The 14,518-nt window shown below is 38.7% G+C and overlaps 1 protein-coding gene across 1 annotated transcript in view; it reads right to left on the reverse strand.

Annotated features, from left to right (window-relative positions):
* Window positions 1-14,518, reverse strand: part of RFTN1 (raftlin, lipid raft linker 1) — a 448,879-nt gene that overhangs the window by 370,458 nt on the left and 63,903 nt on the right. The window contains exon 2 of the mRNA XM_073677942.1: window positions 3,885-4,040. Coding sequence (XP_073534043.1) covers window positions 3,885-4,029 — 145 coding nt within the window. The 5' untranslated portion in view covers window positions 4,030-4,040. The remainder of the gene's footprint in view (window positions 1-3,884; window positions 4,041-14,518) is intronic.

Raw genomic sequence — 14,518 nt, forward strand, 5'->3', positions numbered from 1 at the left:
AGTCCGAATGCAATCTGATTTTTTATCGCACTGCATGCGTCCGATTTCATCGCAAGTGGGAGCGAGCCCTTACTAGTCAGTTACATACATTTATATTTCAAACATATTAAAAGATAATTCAGTGGAAAACACTTAAGAAGATAAAATTGATATGCAATATTACCAACGCCATTATCGATATGTTTTGGGCTTATTTGTTGCCTTTGACCCTCGGTACCTAGAATCTGTGCAGGTCATAATAAAATAAAAAAGCTATGTCAGCAAGTCACATGCATAGACACAGAACACAACGATGCCAGATGCCTCTGATGTCTGTGGACTTGGGAAGAACAGAGACATGTGAAACATCAAGTGAATCCTGTGTTCATTCTGGAAGTCATTGCTAAAAGTAGACACACAAACAAGGCAGTGCACACTATCGTAAGGCAGAAACAGACTAACAACATCTATAAGAACAAGACCACTGAAAGCATTAACAGGGAAATATTTCTATGGCTGCACTTATTTATCGACTTATAGAAAGAGACAAATATTGTAGACCTAAAGTGAGTACCTCATATGGGTTTTTTTGACTAAGGGTTTTTCAACAGTTTTTCTAAAGTGGTTTTCCAGTTTTAAGAAAAAAAAATGTACATACTGTGTAATGGATAGTTTTGCAATTATATGAAAAAAAAATCTTTTGAGTTTCAAATTATCACGTAGATTTCAGTTTGCTAGCAGAGAATGGGAACCTTTTTGTTCACCATCCAGAGGTCAAAACCAAAACATGTCGTAGGATATATTCCAAAAGGCTTTTCCGCTACGGAGTTCGCACAGTGGAAATGCTTCAGTGGGAACGGGAACAATGATCATTTTTTTTATTTGTATTGTGAGCTGTTCCTTTAAGATGGGCCCATCAAGGGCATCTACCACCAAATTCTATTAGAATGCCCTTTGCAGTTATAGTTTCTGCCTTCATTTTTGAGACAACTTTCCAAAGAGATAATCGCTATGAGATAACACTTGTAGCTTTGTTTTGTAATGTACTATAGTGGGTTTTTTTTCTTTGACATACAGGGGATGATTCATACCAAGAAGAATCATTTTAGAACTTTCTTCACCTTTAAAGAAGTTGTCCACTACTTAATATGAACCCCCCAATGTATCCCCCCAGGGCCCAGAAGTGTTTTTGTAAATACCTTGCGGTGCCTTTTCTGCCTCTGAGCGGCGCTATCGCCGGCCGCTCAGAGGCATCACGTAACCTGTCACTGATGTCACGTCAAGTGAGGCGTGACAACAGTGACGCGCTCCCCACGGTGGATGCTGGGCTGTGGGCGGGGTTACCCCGTGCGTCACACCCAGCATCCATGGAGTGCTTTCCCAGTGAATGAGGAGAGGGAGAGCGCGTGGTGGATGCCGGGTGTGACATGCTGGGTAATCCCACCCACAGCCCAGTGTCCAGCGTGGAACACAGAAGTGAGTACCCCCTGCTGCAGCCGGAACTTGACATGACGTCAGAGGATGTCAGAGCCGGCTGCAGCCAGGGGTCACGTGATGCCTGTGAGTGGCCAGTGATAGCGCCACTCACAGGCAGAAAAGGCACCACAAGGTATTTAGAGAAACACTTATGGGCCCTGGGGGGAATACATTGGGGGATCATATAAAGTAGTGGATAACCCCTTTAATGTCACCTATAGCTTGCACAATTCAATTGAAAAATTACTGAAATCTTTTTGGGTGGAAAACAAAAAACAAATAACTAAAATAATTTGCTTGGACAAATATGCAGACCGTTAAAAGTAATACTTTAAAATACCCTTTGAGTTTATGACAGTTTTTTGGGGTAGGAGTCTATCAGCATGGCACATCAAGAATTTGCAATTTTTGCCCACTTTTCCAAGTAACGCTCCAAATCTGTCAGATTGCGAGGACATCTCCTGTGTACTTCAGGTCAACTACAGAATTTCAATTGGATTCAGTTCTGGGCTCTGGCTGGGTCATTCCAAAACTTTGGTCTTTGCCCTTCCTTTTGGATTTATGATTACGGTTATTGCCATGCTAAAGGTTAAATTCCTCTTCATCTTCAACTTTTTAGCAGGGGCCTGAAGATTTTGTTGCAAATATTTGGAAGTGTTCATAGTTCACTCCACCTTGACTAAAGCCTCAGTTGCATCTGCCAAAAACAACCCAAAAGCACAATGCCGCCTTCACCACACATAGGGTGTTCTTTTGGTGATGCAAAGTGTTGATTCTGCACCAAACATAGGTTTTGGGATTATGACCAAAAAGTTCAAGACTGGTCTCATCAGACCATAACACATTTTTTGCACATGCTTTTAGCAGGCTTGATGTAGGTTTTGGCAAAACATTTCCGTGCTTGGATTTTTTTTTTTTTGTAAGAAAATTCTTCCATCTTGCCACCAACTCCACAGGCCAGACATATGAAAAATATGGGAGATTGTTGACACATGCAGTAAACCATCTGTACTTTCCAGAAATTCCTGCAGCTGCTTTAATGTTGCTGTAGGTCTCTGGACCAAATTTCTTTTTGTCCTTTCATCAAATTTTTAGGGATATCCAGTTCTAGGTAATGTCACAGTTGTGCCAAATTTAAGTAGTGGTATACCTATTAGATTGGAAATATTTTTGTACCCTTCTCCTGACTCATAACCTTCAACAACGAGATCCCTTTGCTGTGTTGTAAGTTGTTTTCCGACCATGGCTTTAGCTGTAAAATGTAACTAAAAAAATGTCAGAAAAATCCTACTAGAATAGCTAAACTTCATATGGGGTTAATCAGAATCACAGTAAATGATGGCAGCTGTGCACTGACTACTATTTAACATGAGTTTAAATGTGATGGGCTAATTCTAAACACAAACACATCCCCAATTATGAGAGGGTGTTTACAATTATGCAACCACATTATTTTAGTTTTGTTATTTTTATTTTACCCATGAAAATGATTTAACTTTATTTCTCAATAGATTTGTGTAGATTATGGGTAACATTTAAGGCAGAAAAAGTTCTGAAATTATTCTTTTTGATATTATTTTTTTAAGTGACAAAACCCCGAAATTTTAACAGGCAGAGTGTAGACTTTTATATCCACTCTTACACTATGTTCACACATATTGGGTTTTTCAGCGTTATTTCCTGCAGATTTTTGTGCAAATTTTCAGCTGCGTTTTGCAGTACCAGCAAAGTCTATGAGAAACCAGAATTCTCGGTTCACACATCATGTTTTTTTTTGTTGTTGCATATTTTGAGCCTCGGTTGGGTTTTTCGAAAGTAGAGCATGTCACTTCTTTCAGCGCTTTTTCAACATTTTTTCACCCGTAGGAAGTAATGGGTGGTGAAAAAAACGCTGAAAAAACGCATCAAAAATGCACCAATATTTGCTTCAGCGTTTTTTCAGTGTTTTTGATGGCAAAATAGAATGGGGTTCTTTTTTTCAAAGAACTTTATGTACATGCTTAAATAGAGACAGAAAAAAACGCTGAAAAAACAAATAAAAACACATCAAAAAACGCATCAAAACCTGCGTTTTTGACGCAGCTGATTTCCTGCCAGAGATCAGTTTTGCTGCAGATTTTTGACGCTATTCTGGTTGTAAACGGTTATAAATATGTGCTTGACCAAAGTGTTAGAGTGGATCCGCAGCATCTCCTACCTAGCACTGGCTGTTTTCTATTAGCGTTGTGAAATTTTAGGACCAGCAACTAAAAAACAGTTCACACAAGACAAAAAAAAAATTGGGGGAATTTTTTGAATTTTAAAAATTGTATTTATTTATTTTTTTTTTTTTTCTAAGTACTGTTAATTTTTTAAATACCCACCTCAATTAGGCAGATAAAGGGGCAACTATTTAAGACTCATGATTTTTTAAAACATTGCCATCTTACCTTGGGTGATTGTTGTAAAATCCACATAACGGTATTCATAAGACACATCTATCTTTGTCTCGACATGTGGCCGCTTCAGCGTTGAATATATGTTTCCAGGTCTTTTCTCATCAAATTTCTCAAACTTGTTTAATCCACAGCCCATTGTAACAGGTGCTGAAAAGAGAAATGCTTCCAAATTAATTAAGAATAATAAAAGCAGTTTACCAGTAACTTTAACCATTTACATCAAAAAAACTAAATTAAGCATTCTTCCTACCCGCTTGCTTATATGAAAATAATGGTCACAACCACAAAATCGTGACAAAAAAATAAAAACTGGAAATGAAAACTAGCTCTTATGAATTGCCCAGAGCGATCCTTGAGAGGAACTGGCTTACAAAGAAGGAACTCCAGTTGAGGTTTCATTTCTTAAACCATATTTACCAAAAGGAATTTTTAATAAAATGGAACAAAATGGAGCTAAACACTGAGCAATAATAAGTTTGTCTACTGCTTGTATATTGATGACCTCAGCATAGGTAAGCAATATAAAAATGCTGGGGTCCAACACTCAACACCCCCACCGATTAGCTTTTATCATCTCCGGGGTGGACGGATGCAAGCAGTATCTTGATCTTGAATTGATTCCCTATTCTGAGAATAGATCATTAATATAGAAGCAACGGACATAAATACTGGTTATATACGGATTTTAACTCAGCTTTCCTAGAACCAGATGTACCGTAACTAAATTAGCAACTTAAAGTAGTTCTTCAATGAGAACAAGTTATTGCCTATCCAGAGGATAGGTGATAACTTGCTGATCGGTGGGTGTCCCTGCTGGAACCGGGACCGATGAGCACAATGGGGAACTTTTATCACCATTACAAACTAGAGCAGCAGGTCGGACAATCAACCACCACTTCATTCATTCTGTATACTGTACAGCTTCCATAAAAAGCCAAGCACAGCTCAGTAGCCCCACAATGAATGACTGTGGCAGCTGTCGAGCATGTGCACTGTCATTCCATTCAGATAGGGATAAAAGGGTCACGTTTTGCCAACTGGACGGGGACTCAGTGGTCTGATACTTACTGATCAACAAGTTATCACCTATCACATGAATAGGTGATAACTTGTTTTCATTGGATATCCCCTTTAATTAAAGAAACATGCTTAAACGGATGGTCTCAAACTATCTACTGGGTAAATGGACAACTGCATGACTGCTCAGACCCCAACTTTTCCCAAAAGGGGGAACGCAAAGTCCAGTTTCTGAATGAAAGTTATTGGTCATCTGGGACCACTGTTCCATTTACTATTTGTAGGAGTGGTGGTCACACATGCTCACTAACACTTCATTCACAAAGGAGACATTGGGACCACTGTACTTTTGATTGGTGTGTTTCCCAACAGTAAGTCCTCCAGTGATCATACATTTATCACATACTTTGTGGACAGGTGATATATTTTTATAGGACTAAAATCTATTGACACACAAAGTTTGTGGACCCACAAAGTAGTAGAGAAACATCCAAACACATTTTGAACCTGAACAGTTGTCAGTGTCCAGGGATAAAACATACTGTACTGATCGTAAAATATAAGCATCTTCTCTAACTTTGATGGATGTTTCTCTACTACCTCATAGGTTCAGAACAAAGCCAAGTGAGTTGTCTTCTTTCCATTAAGCACATTACAACAAAAATAAGTCAAGAACCACGTGGATTGAGTTCTGTTGTTCTTTTAGAGGCTTGGAGACCCTTTATACTGATCCAAGAACCAAGAATTGCACCATGCAGATGGGCCCATTGCTTGCATAATTGAGTGGGTGATACACTCCTGAAGATTGAGAACTTAGACCAACGACATGGTCATGCCGCTCGTCCAAATAAACTAGTAGGATCCAGTGATCTGGCCACCATCAAAGCATCGCGGGTAACCTCTAACGCATAAAGTCTGCAAGTGTTGTGCACGTAGGTAACCAGCTGTTCAGATATTGGAAGGTGGCCAGTAAGCTAAGCAATAAACTGTATACTAGAAAATTAAAAATCCCTCTGTTCTTGATAACGGAAAGGATTTTTAATAGAAGGAAAATTGCAAAGGTGCTTGTTTTTACAATAACTTTGCAATTTTACCTAAATAAGAACTTGAGAAAATCCCTTCAACCAAGACATTCTCTTCAGATAATACCTTCCTACCTACAGTAAATGTCTTATGACCCAGGGACCATATTTCCAATACTGACAACTAAACTATGTAGATACTGAAAAGGCAAAAACACAGTTCTACAAACAAGGGAGTGGTGTAGCCAATGTAATGTCATTTCGTTTGGTAACTGAGAACCACACCTAGGAGCTCCCAGAAGTGAGAGAAACATGATGAATGTGTAACAAATATTTTTATTAACAAAGTTACAGTTTTTTGGTGAAATACCTCATAATGAAGTGTTAGAAGACGGCAATGGATAAATTTTGCTTCAGTATTGGCTGCAGTAATAATACAACAGTTCCAGCTAATTATAAACAGCGTGCAATCTACATGATGTGAATAATAGCGGTTCCAGATGCTTCAATTATTTAGACTCTCACTCACCTCCTATATGGAATTCCCGTCACCAAAAATATCTGTAACCTTTTCTTCTTCTTTTTTTTTTTTACAAAACACATTGTTGATCTGATACTTAGTAAGGAGTCAACCATTTTACAACATTGACCATTTGGCTAGCCTAACGCTTGACTATGCTACAGTATGTGAAAACACAAATTTTGACATTTTTGTAACTACTGAATGAATAAGTCATCATTATTAGGCATACTAGTCACAGATTGTACAAAACATGAAACTAGAGTAGCTTAAAAATATATATGTAAAATTTATACAGTGTAGGTGCGATTGACTAAGCTAAATTCACCATAATTCTAGCTCGATATACGGCAATAGAAAAAAATGGCTTGCATAGAGTAGAAAAACTAGAAGGACAAAAATCGCAATAGGATCTTATATATATATAAAGTAGGGAGAATGTAGACAATCGTGCTCACCTGGTCAGGTTGTGTGCTCACAACTACAGAAAAAACTTTGGCTACTGCAGCCCACTGTATTAGAAATGAGAAAAAACTGGAATTGAATGGGTTAAACTGCACTGACAATGGAAGGATGAGGAGGAGACAGGAATCCAAGTGTGCGCTTTATTAGTCAACGCGCTTTTACTGGTCTGTGGTTTGTCCTGATGAAGGACTTTGAAACTTCGAAACGCGTTGACTAAAATCGCACCCTTGGATTCCTGTCTCCTCATCATCCTTCCGTTGGCAGTGCAGTTTAACCCATTCAACTCCAGTTTTTTCACGGCTTGCATATACACATTAGTTATGCGTTTTTGAAATTTTTGTTTCCGACTTGGTCAACAATAACGAGGCTTATCATGTAATAGGCATGATTTTGATGTAATGGGGAGATGCAACACTGTATGCTAAAATTAGACTCAAACTTGTTGAGCAAAGTAAGCTAACTAATTGGCAGTGCAAGCTTAGATGAGACAGTCAAAAATGCACTAAATTAATCAAACAGCATACTTTAAAAAATTTGTGGCATTGTAAGACTGTCTGGTCTAAGTTTACACTGTTAGCTTACAGATTTAGTAAATCTCCTCCACTGTCTGTTAGGATATGAAACAAAAAAGTCATGCTCACTGCTCACAAAATGGGAGATTGCAAATCAATCTAATATACAAACATGAGTCTCTCCTATAGCACAACTTCTTGTGATCACTTAATGGGACAGTCGGAGATTGCCGAGCGCTGCTCTCTGCTGTCTCTGACATTTCCATAAAGAATGAAAGGAGCAAATCTGCACATGCTCGACTTCTGCCTCAGTTAGACGAGGCTCCTCAGAGCGCCTTTCTCTGACGCCCAGCAATCAGGAATTTATCACTTATCCTGTGGATAGAGGATAACTTCTCAAATTGGTATAATTTTGACATTTTTTTTAAATGCTGATGCATATAAAAATGAATTTAAAAACTGATACACAGATGACGATATGGATGATAATCATTTGTTTTTGTTCTGGATGAAAATTGGGATTATTTTTGACAACCTCATCTGACCATGGCCTTAAACTGCGTAGGGACACACCCCTCTGACATAAGGAATAACATTGGCAAGTTGTCAATTTATTTGTTAAGTTCTAGGAGAAGTTATAGAGGAATGGCACAATGCAAAGTTCTTAGCAAAGATGCTTCAGAATTGTTATTTAATGAATAATACAAGTAGTTACTATAACAGACATGTCAAGAGTAGTGACATCTTGTCTTAAAGGTTAATTAAGAAAAATTAAAGTTATCCCCTATCCCTCGGTGCTCGACCGCTGGGACGCCAAGCTATCCTTAGATCAGTCATCTTGGAACCTCGAGAACAGGACTATGCAGCCCCATATTGACATGAGCAGAGTTGCTGATGCTCGACCTTCCCTTCATTCACTGCCTGTGGGACTGTCAGGGAAAGCAGAGCGGTGAACTCGGCTATTTCCGGCAGTCACATTGACAATGAATTGAGCTGAAGCCGAGCATGCTCACTTTAACTTCATTCAGGATGGATTTGTAGAATCCTGTTCTTGGTGTTCAAGTTCCCCAATCTCAAGATTGCTGGGGGTCCAAGTGGTCAGACCCGCAGTGATAAGATATCATGATATCCTCTATGCTATGGATAGGGTATAACAATGTTTCGGGAATAACCCCATAGCAATTACAGGGGAAAGATCTTTACTGTTCTTTAAATGCAAGTTTACATCTTACATCTCAGATCAGCCGTGTCATTTCCTGCAAATTTTACAAGAAAACACTGAAATCAACTTCAAAGTTACTACAAAACATCTAAAACATGACTATTACTATTCTGAGATGGTATGAATTTGAGGTATGTAATTGTACCAAAATTCAGTAAAATATGTAATATAATATTGGGCCACCAAGCAATTGGTCATTGGAGGTATTTTTGTATAAAAAGAATAATGAATCAATGGGTTCTGTATTCAATGTGTCTGAGACAGAGAATACATTTTCAAGCAGAAATTGAAAAACTAGACGGCATTTTCTTGCAGGATTTGGGACCAGTGGAAAGCCATCATAATGCAGAGCCTTTCAATTCACGATGGCCTAACACAACTCAGAGTAAAGCTGCCGATGTGTTGATGACTATGGCTGCTTCTGTCTGTCATGCGGAGAGCGTGTCAGATATGGCAGCAGCAGGCTAAGATGGGAGAAGAAAGGAAAAGGGAGGGAGACTCACTTCAGTTGAGAACATTGTAATTTGCAGTCGCTGAAAATCAGTGAAACTGTTAAAATAATCACAGCTAGAGCTTGCTCCGCATGTTCTCTCACACAGTTTCAGTATTTTTAGCAAAAAAAAAACCATCCTGGAGGCAGTGATTTCCTTCCAAATAAGCATTTCAAATGAAGAAGCATGAGGTGCTTAATAAATTCAATGACAATGATGAGACAATATCGGGTAGTACATTCATTTTACGTCTATACTAATCATATCACAAGATGGGATGCCTGCTGCATTCACTAATAAACTCACTAGAAGGTGGTCAGATCTCAATTATCATCTTACTATCCAAAGCCTAAACCGACAGCTTTCATTTTCTAAAGAAAACAATCCTAAGTATGGCAAAAATAACGCAATAGCAAATAACATATCATTGTGCACAAAATGAACTCTTGAAAATATTGAAACCAACCAAAAATCAATTACTTTACTTAAAGGGAACCTGTCACCAGGTGTTCCCAATATAAACTAATGCCACCACCTTTAACTGGCCCATTCTCACAGTCCATCAACCAGTATCTAAGCCCCCAAGTCCCTCTGTACATCACAAAAATTACCTATGAAAAGTATCCTGCACCGTATACTTATCAGCACGGTCTGGTCTGATGGGTGTTGGTGGTCTGGGGTTGCTCCTCCTCTATCAGTAGAATTACGGTCCTCTTGCCTTGATTGCCGTGGATGATGGGTCTTACGTCATCCAGAGATCACTGCAGATCTTACGTCTGTGAAGGTGAAGTCTAGGCATAATTTGTTCTACCTTGCTAAGGACAGAGCAAAGTTCTGTAATTCACTGACTTCACTTCCGGTTAATAGGTGCATAGGCGCATTACTGGACTTTGCTCTGCCTTTAATAGGGCAGCACAAAGTGCAAATGCGCAAGCGCAAGATTTTTAGGGATCTATGGATGACGTAGGACAGATCATCCACATCAGTCCAGACAGGAGGACAGCGATTCTGAGGATAGAGGAGGCACGGACCTCAGAAAACCAACGCCCTTCGCCCTTTAGACCAAACCTTGCAAATTAGTATACGGTATGGGAGATTAACAAAAGGTATTATGCAGGGAAAGATGGGCGCTTATATACAGGTTGAGGATGATAGATAAGTTAAAGGGGTGGATCTCTTGAACCTAACTCTTACAAGATATGTACAACTCATATTATTCTATTATCCATAATGTTTCCCTAAACACTATGGACTTTGTCATGGGAAAAAGTGATTTTACATATGTTAGTGGTTACCGTTAGTTAATAAAATTGCACTTAGTTTCCATATACAATCTTCATTCCTTCATTAATTTTCAAACCCCCTAAGAAGCAGTTTGCAGCCTGATTCAAATTTCAGACTTTTCTCTTGTGGGAGTGGCTACCTCAGTAATTTAGGCTGGATGTGAGGTCTGTGTGTATCCAGGGTGCTGCCGGGCACTTTATTAGCTGTACATGAACACTGCTAGGCTGCACCTATTTCTCATTCACGTGATCTGCTTTGCCCTCCCTGAGACTGTATAGGTTTTCTCTCCTCTCCACTAAACATCTGTGTAGAAACCACTCCTCCTACCTGCTGCTATCTCTAACACTCAAAGAAGGGAGGGCAGACCAGAGAGAGCAGTTAGGAGCTCTGATAGATCTGCATTAGTGGTGAGCGAACATGCTCGGATAAGGGGTTCGGGTGCTAACCGAGTGTCTTCGGCGTGCAAAAAAAATAGGTTTGAGTCGCCGCAGCTGCATGTCTCCCGAAAGTTCAACAGCCGCAATACATGCAGGGCTTGAACAACAAACAGGCAATCCATGCATGTGCTGCGGCTGTCGAACAACCGCGAGACATGCAGCTGTGGGGACTCGAACCTATTTTTCGAAGATACTTGGTTAGCACCTGAGCATACTCGGATAACCCCTTATCCCAGCACATTCACTCATTACTAATCTGCATCAGTTTTTCAAAGCACACAACTAAATAAAGGACTTAAAGACATGCTGCCACAGCAAAATGGCAGAAAATGTTTAAAGAAGGCTAAGGCTACGTTCCTACAATCAGTTTTTGATGGTTTTCTGATTTTGTAGATTTTCTACACCATTTTTGCACCTATTAAGTAAATTAGGTTATTTGTGTTTTTCATTGTGTTTTTGACTGCGTTTTATTACCTGCGTTTTTATCTAGTTTTTGATGCTGCATTTTTTGTCTCTTTGGTATGTCATGCTTTAAATAAAGCTGGATTGTTTTTGATACTTCCTGGTATTTCGCTTTGACAAAACTTTATTGATACTGTCATGTGCATATTTCTTGCATTTATACAGCAGAAATGCAATAAAAATGCATTGATATGGCATGTTACGAATTTGAAACTCGCACTGCATGTCATTTGACGCCGAGTTAAAAAAAGGCCAGTGGGCAGGAGATTTCTATAAATCCCATCCACTTTGCTGGAACTGTAAGACGCTGCGCTTTTAACGTTGCAAAACTGTGTAGCGTCACAAAACTCACCAAAAACTCATCGTGTGCACAAAGCCTAAAGGTTTCTTAACTTTGCACTCAGAAAGTAGAGCAATTAAAAAAAAAATATATATATATATATATATATACCTACACATATCTGTGCTCTAAACAAAAACGGTGGTTAGCAATGGCACGACGATGATGAGCTATGTACAGGCCAGCCAATTTTATATAAATAAGGAACAATTACATTTCCTTATGATTAACCTATTGGCCATACAGAGCAAACACAAGAAAGGATCACTTTCCTGTAAACCATCTCCAGTGCCTTATGTGCCAAGTTCTTACACCACAGCTTTTCGCTCTACACCCATTCCCTCAGCTGTATTATCACATCCTTTGGTGTAGAATGCGTATTTATCGTGAACACCCAGTCTTTATGTCAGAAGTTCAAGTGAAACTTGGGTGTGCACTTTCTTTACATATATGATATACTATGGATGAAAAAGTCCTCATTTGATGTAGTATGAAAGAAAATAGGTAATAATTGTATCCTTTTTAATCCTAAATGGAACATGTCCCCATGAAAATGCAATCTAATCTACCAGGGCTGTGGTGTCGGTAAGCCAAACCTTCGACTCCGACTCCTCAATTTCCATGATTCCGCGACTCCCTCATACATGGCTCATGTTTAAGTGATAAATTTACGGTAGGACACATTTTTCTCAGCTAAAAGTCTAGACTCTTAGATCAGGAATAGGACAGACATTTATAGGACATTTCATAACTTTCCCAAACTCTTATGAAAAAATATTCACCACAAACTGCATTGAATTGTGTACCCAATTTATTATATATTTTAGGAGTCGGTCCATTTTATATCAACTCCAACTCCGACTCCACCAAAATGGGCACCGATTCCAACTCCACGACTCCGACTCCACAGCCCTGTAATCTACGGGTACCATGCTATAGAGCAGGGGGAGCTGAGCAGACTGATAAATAGTTTTGTGAGAAAAGATTCAGTATAATCTGTGTTTTAATCACATAAGCCTCTGCTGTTTCTGGGATTTTTGGTCCAGGGGGCGGTCCTGTCAGTGAGTGACAGTGATCTCTCTATGTACAGTTATATAAAGAAAGTTGTCAGTCACTGATAGGATCACCCTGTTGACTGAAAATCCCAGAAAGAACATAGAATTATATGATTAAATCATAGATTATACTGAAAACAAAACTATATATCTTATATATATATATATATATATTGTCTAGCTGTTGGATTGTATATGGAATAAACAAAATAGAACAACCACTAAAGTGGTCCCTGCTTGTACCTGAAGTTATGACATCTGGTCCATCAGTCACATGACCGCTGCAGCAAATCACCAGTTTTAGTGGTCATGTGACTTAGGTGCAAACATCACCGTTGAGGTCCTTGATTGGCTGTAGTTGCATTGTGGCGGGGCATCAGCACTTTGGATACTAGCAGATACCTTTGTAGTGGTAATGCTTTAACAATGTGGGACTAATAGGAATAATAATAGCTATTTCTTTATTTGATAATATTTCTATACTTCCTACTCTATAAACATTTTTAAAAAAAATGTTAATTTTTTTTTTCAGAACATTTAACTTTAATGCTCTTTTTTCATTCTTCAAACATACTTGTTAAAAAGTTATGTTTTTCCTAAATTACAGGTTATCAAACTTGGATATTTATATTTTGAAGAAAATAAAAGAAAGTTTAGGAAAGATCTTATTACAATTTAAAAATATAGGAATGGGCTGTACATCCTTCTACCCCACGGCCTGTAACCATGACAAGGAGGATACTTTATGTCTAGAGAAATACGGTTTCACTATCAGAAATGGGGATTCTTTACAGTAAGAGCAGTGAGACTTTGAAACTCTTTGTCACATTATGTTGTGAATTGGGAAGGAATTTATCTGCTAATATGCAGCAGCTAGGAATTTCCTGTGGATAAAACCTGTCTTTCTTCAACCCTATACATTTTCTGATTTTCTTCTGTCAATATAGTTTTTATGCGATGTGTCATTCACTACACCCTAACATACGGTATTTGAAAGCAGCAAAGATTAAAAGCTTTTGATATTTTCTCAAAGATGAAATGAAAATTAAAAACAGCAAGCCAAATCTTAATGAGAGCGAGTGGATATTCCTGCATCACCTTTAAACCTTTAATGGGATCATCAAGAAAAGTAGAGTCGCAGCCATTTCTCATTTAAATATACTGTATAACATTCATATTTTCCTAATTAAGATCTTTAACCCACTTTCATACATGAATTCTAAAATCCTCTGCCACTAAATTAAATGTTAGGATCAAAGGCAAAGAAATTCATAGCCTTGTGTTACCGAAAGTATTTTTTCTTCTTGTGAGTTTCACCTTTACCCAAATCTCCTCCCAACATTCTCCCTGGTCATTTGGGGCGCCATCTGCTCATCTCAAATTTTACTGACTGGTGTCATATTGATTCAGGGCTCTGGACACATTGCGTTGGATATCTCATTGCACAAAAAGCACCCATTAAATAACAGAACGGCAACCTGGGGAATGCCTTGGGAAATTATATGGAGTACTCCTGTGAAGTCAAATTATTTCTAGTAATTTCCTTATGCATCAATATACAATGTTTTCAGTGGTGGACATAGGCAGAAAAGGGCCCCTGTGCAAGAACAGTGTATGGGCCCTTTGTAGTCCAATAGTTCTGCTTCCTGCTTTGGAGGTAAAAGTGGGCCCCTTTACTCCTTGGGCCCCTGGTTGCATCAATATGTTCTCCCCTGAATGTTCTAGTTGCACTTATACCACTCTCGAAACGGTTTCATTCTCTGGTTGGAGGCAGACAATTCAGCTAAGAAGATCATGC

The sequence above is a fragment of the Phyllobates terribilis genome, unplaced genomic scaffold (genome assembly GCF_046119375.1).
Source record: "Phyllobates terribilis strain yellow unplaced genomic scaffold, ASM4611937v1 Scaffold_4__5_contigs__length_816908805, whole genome shotgun sequence".
Lineage (NCBI taxonomy): Eukaryota > Metazoa > Chordata > Amphibia > Anura > Dendrobatidae > Phyllobates > Phyllobates terribilis.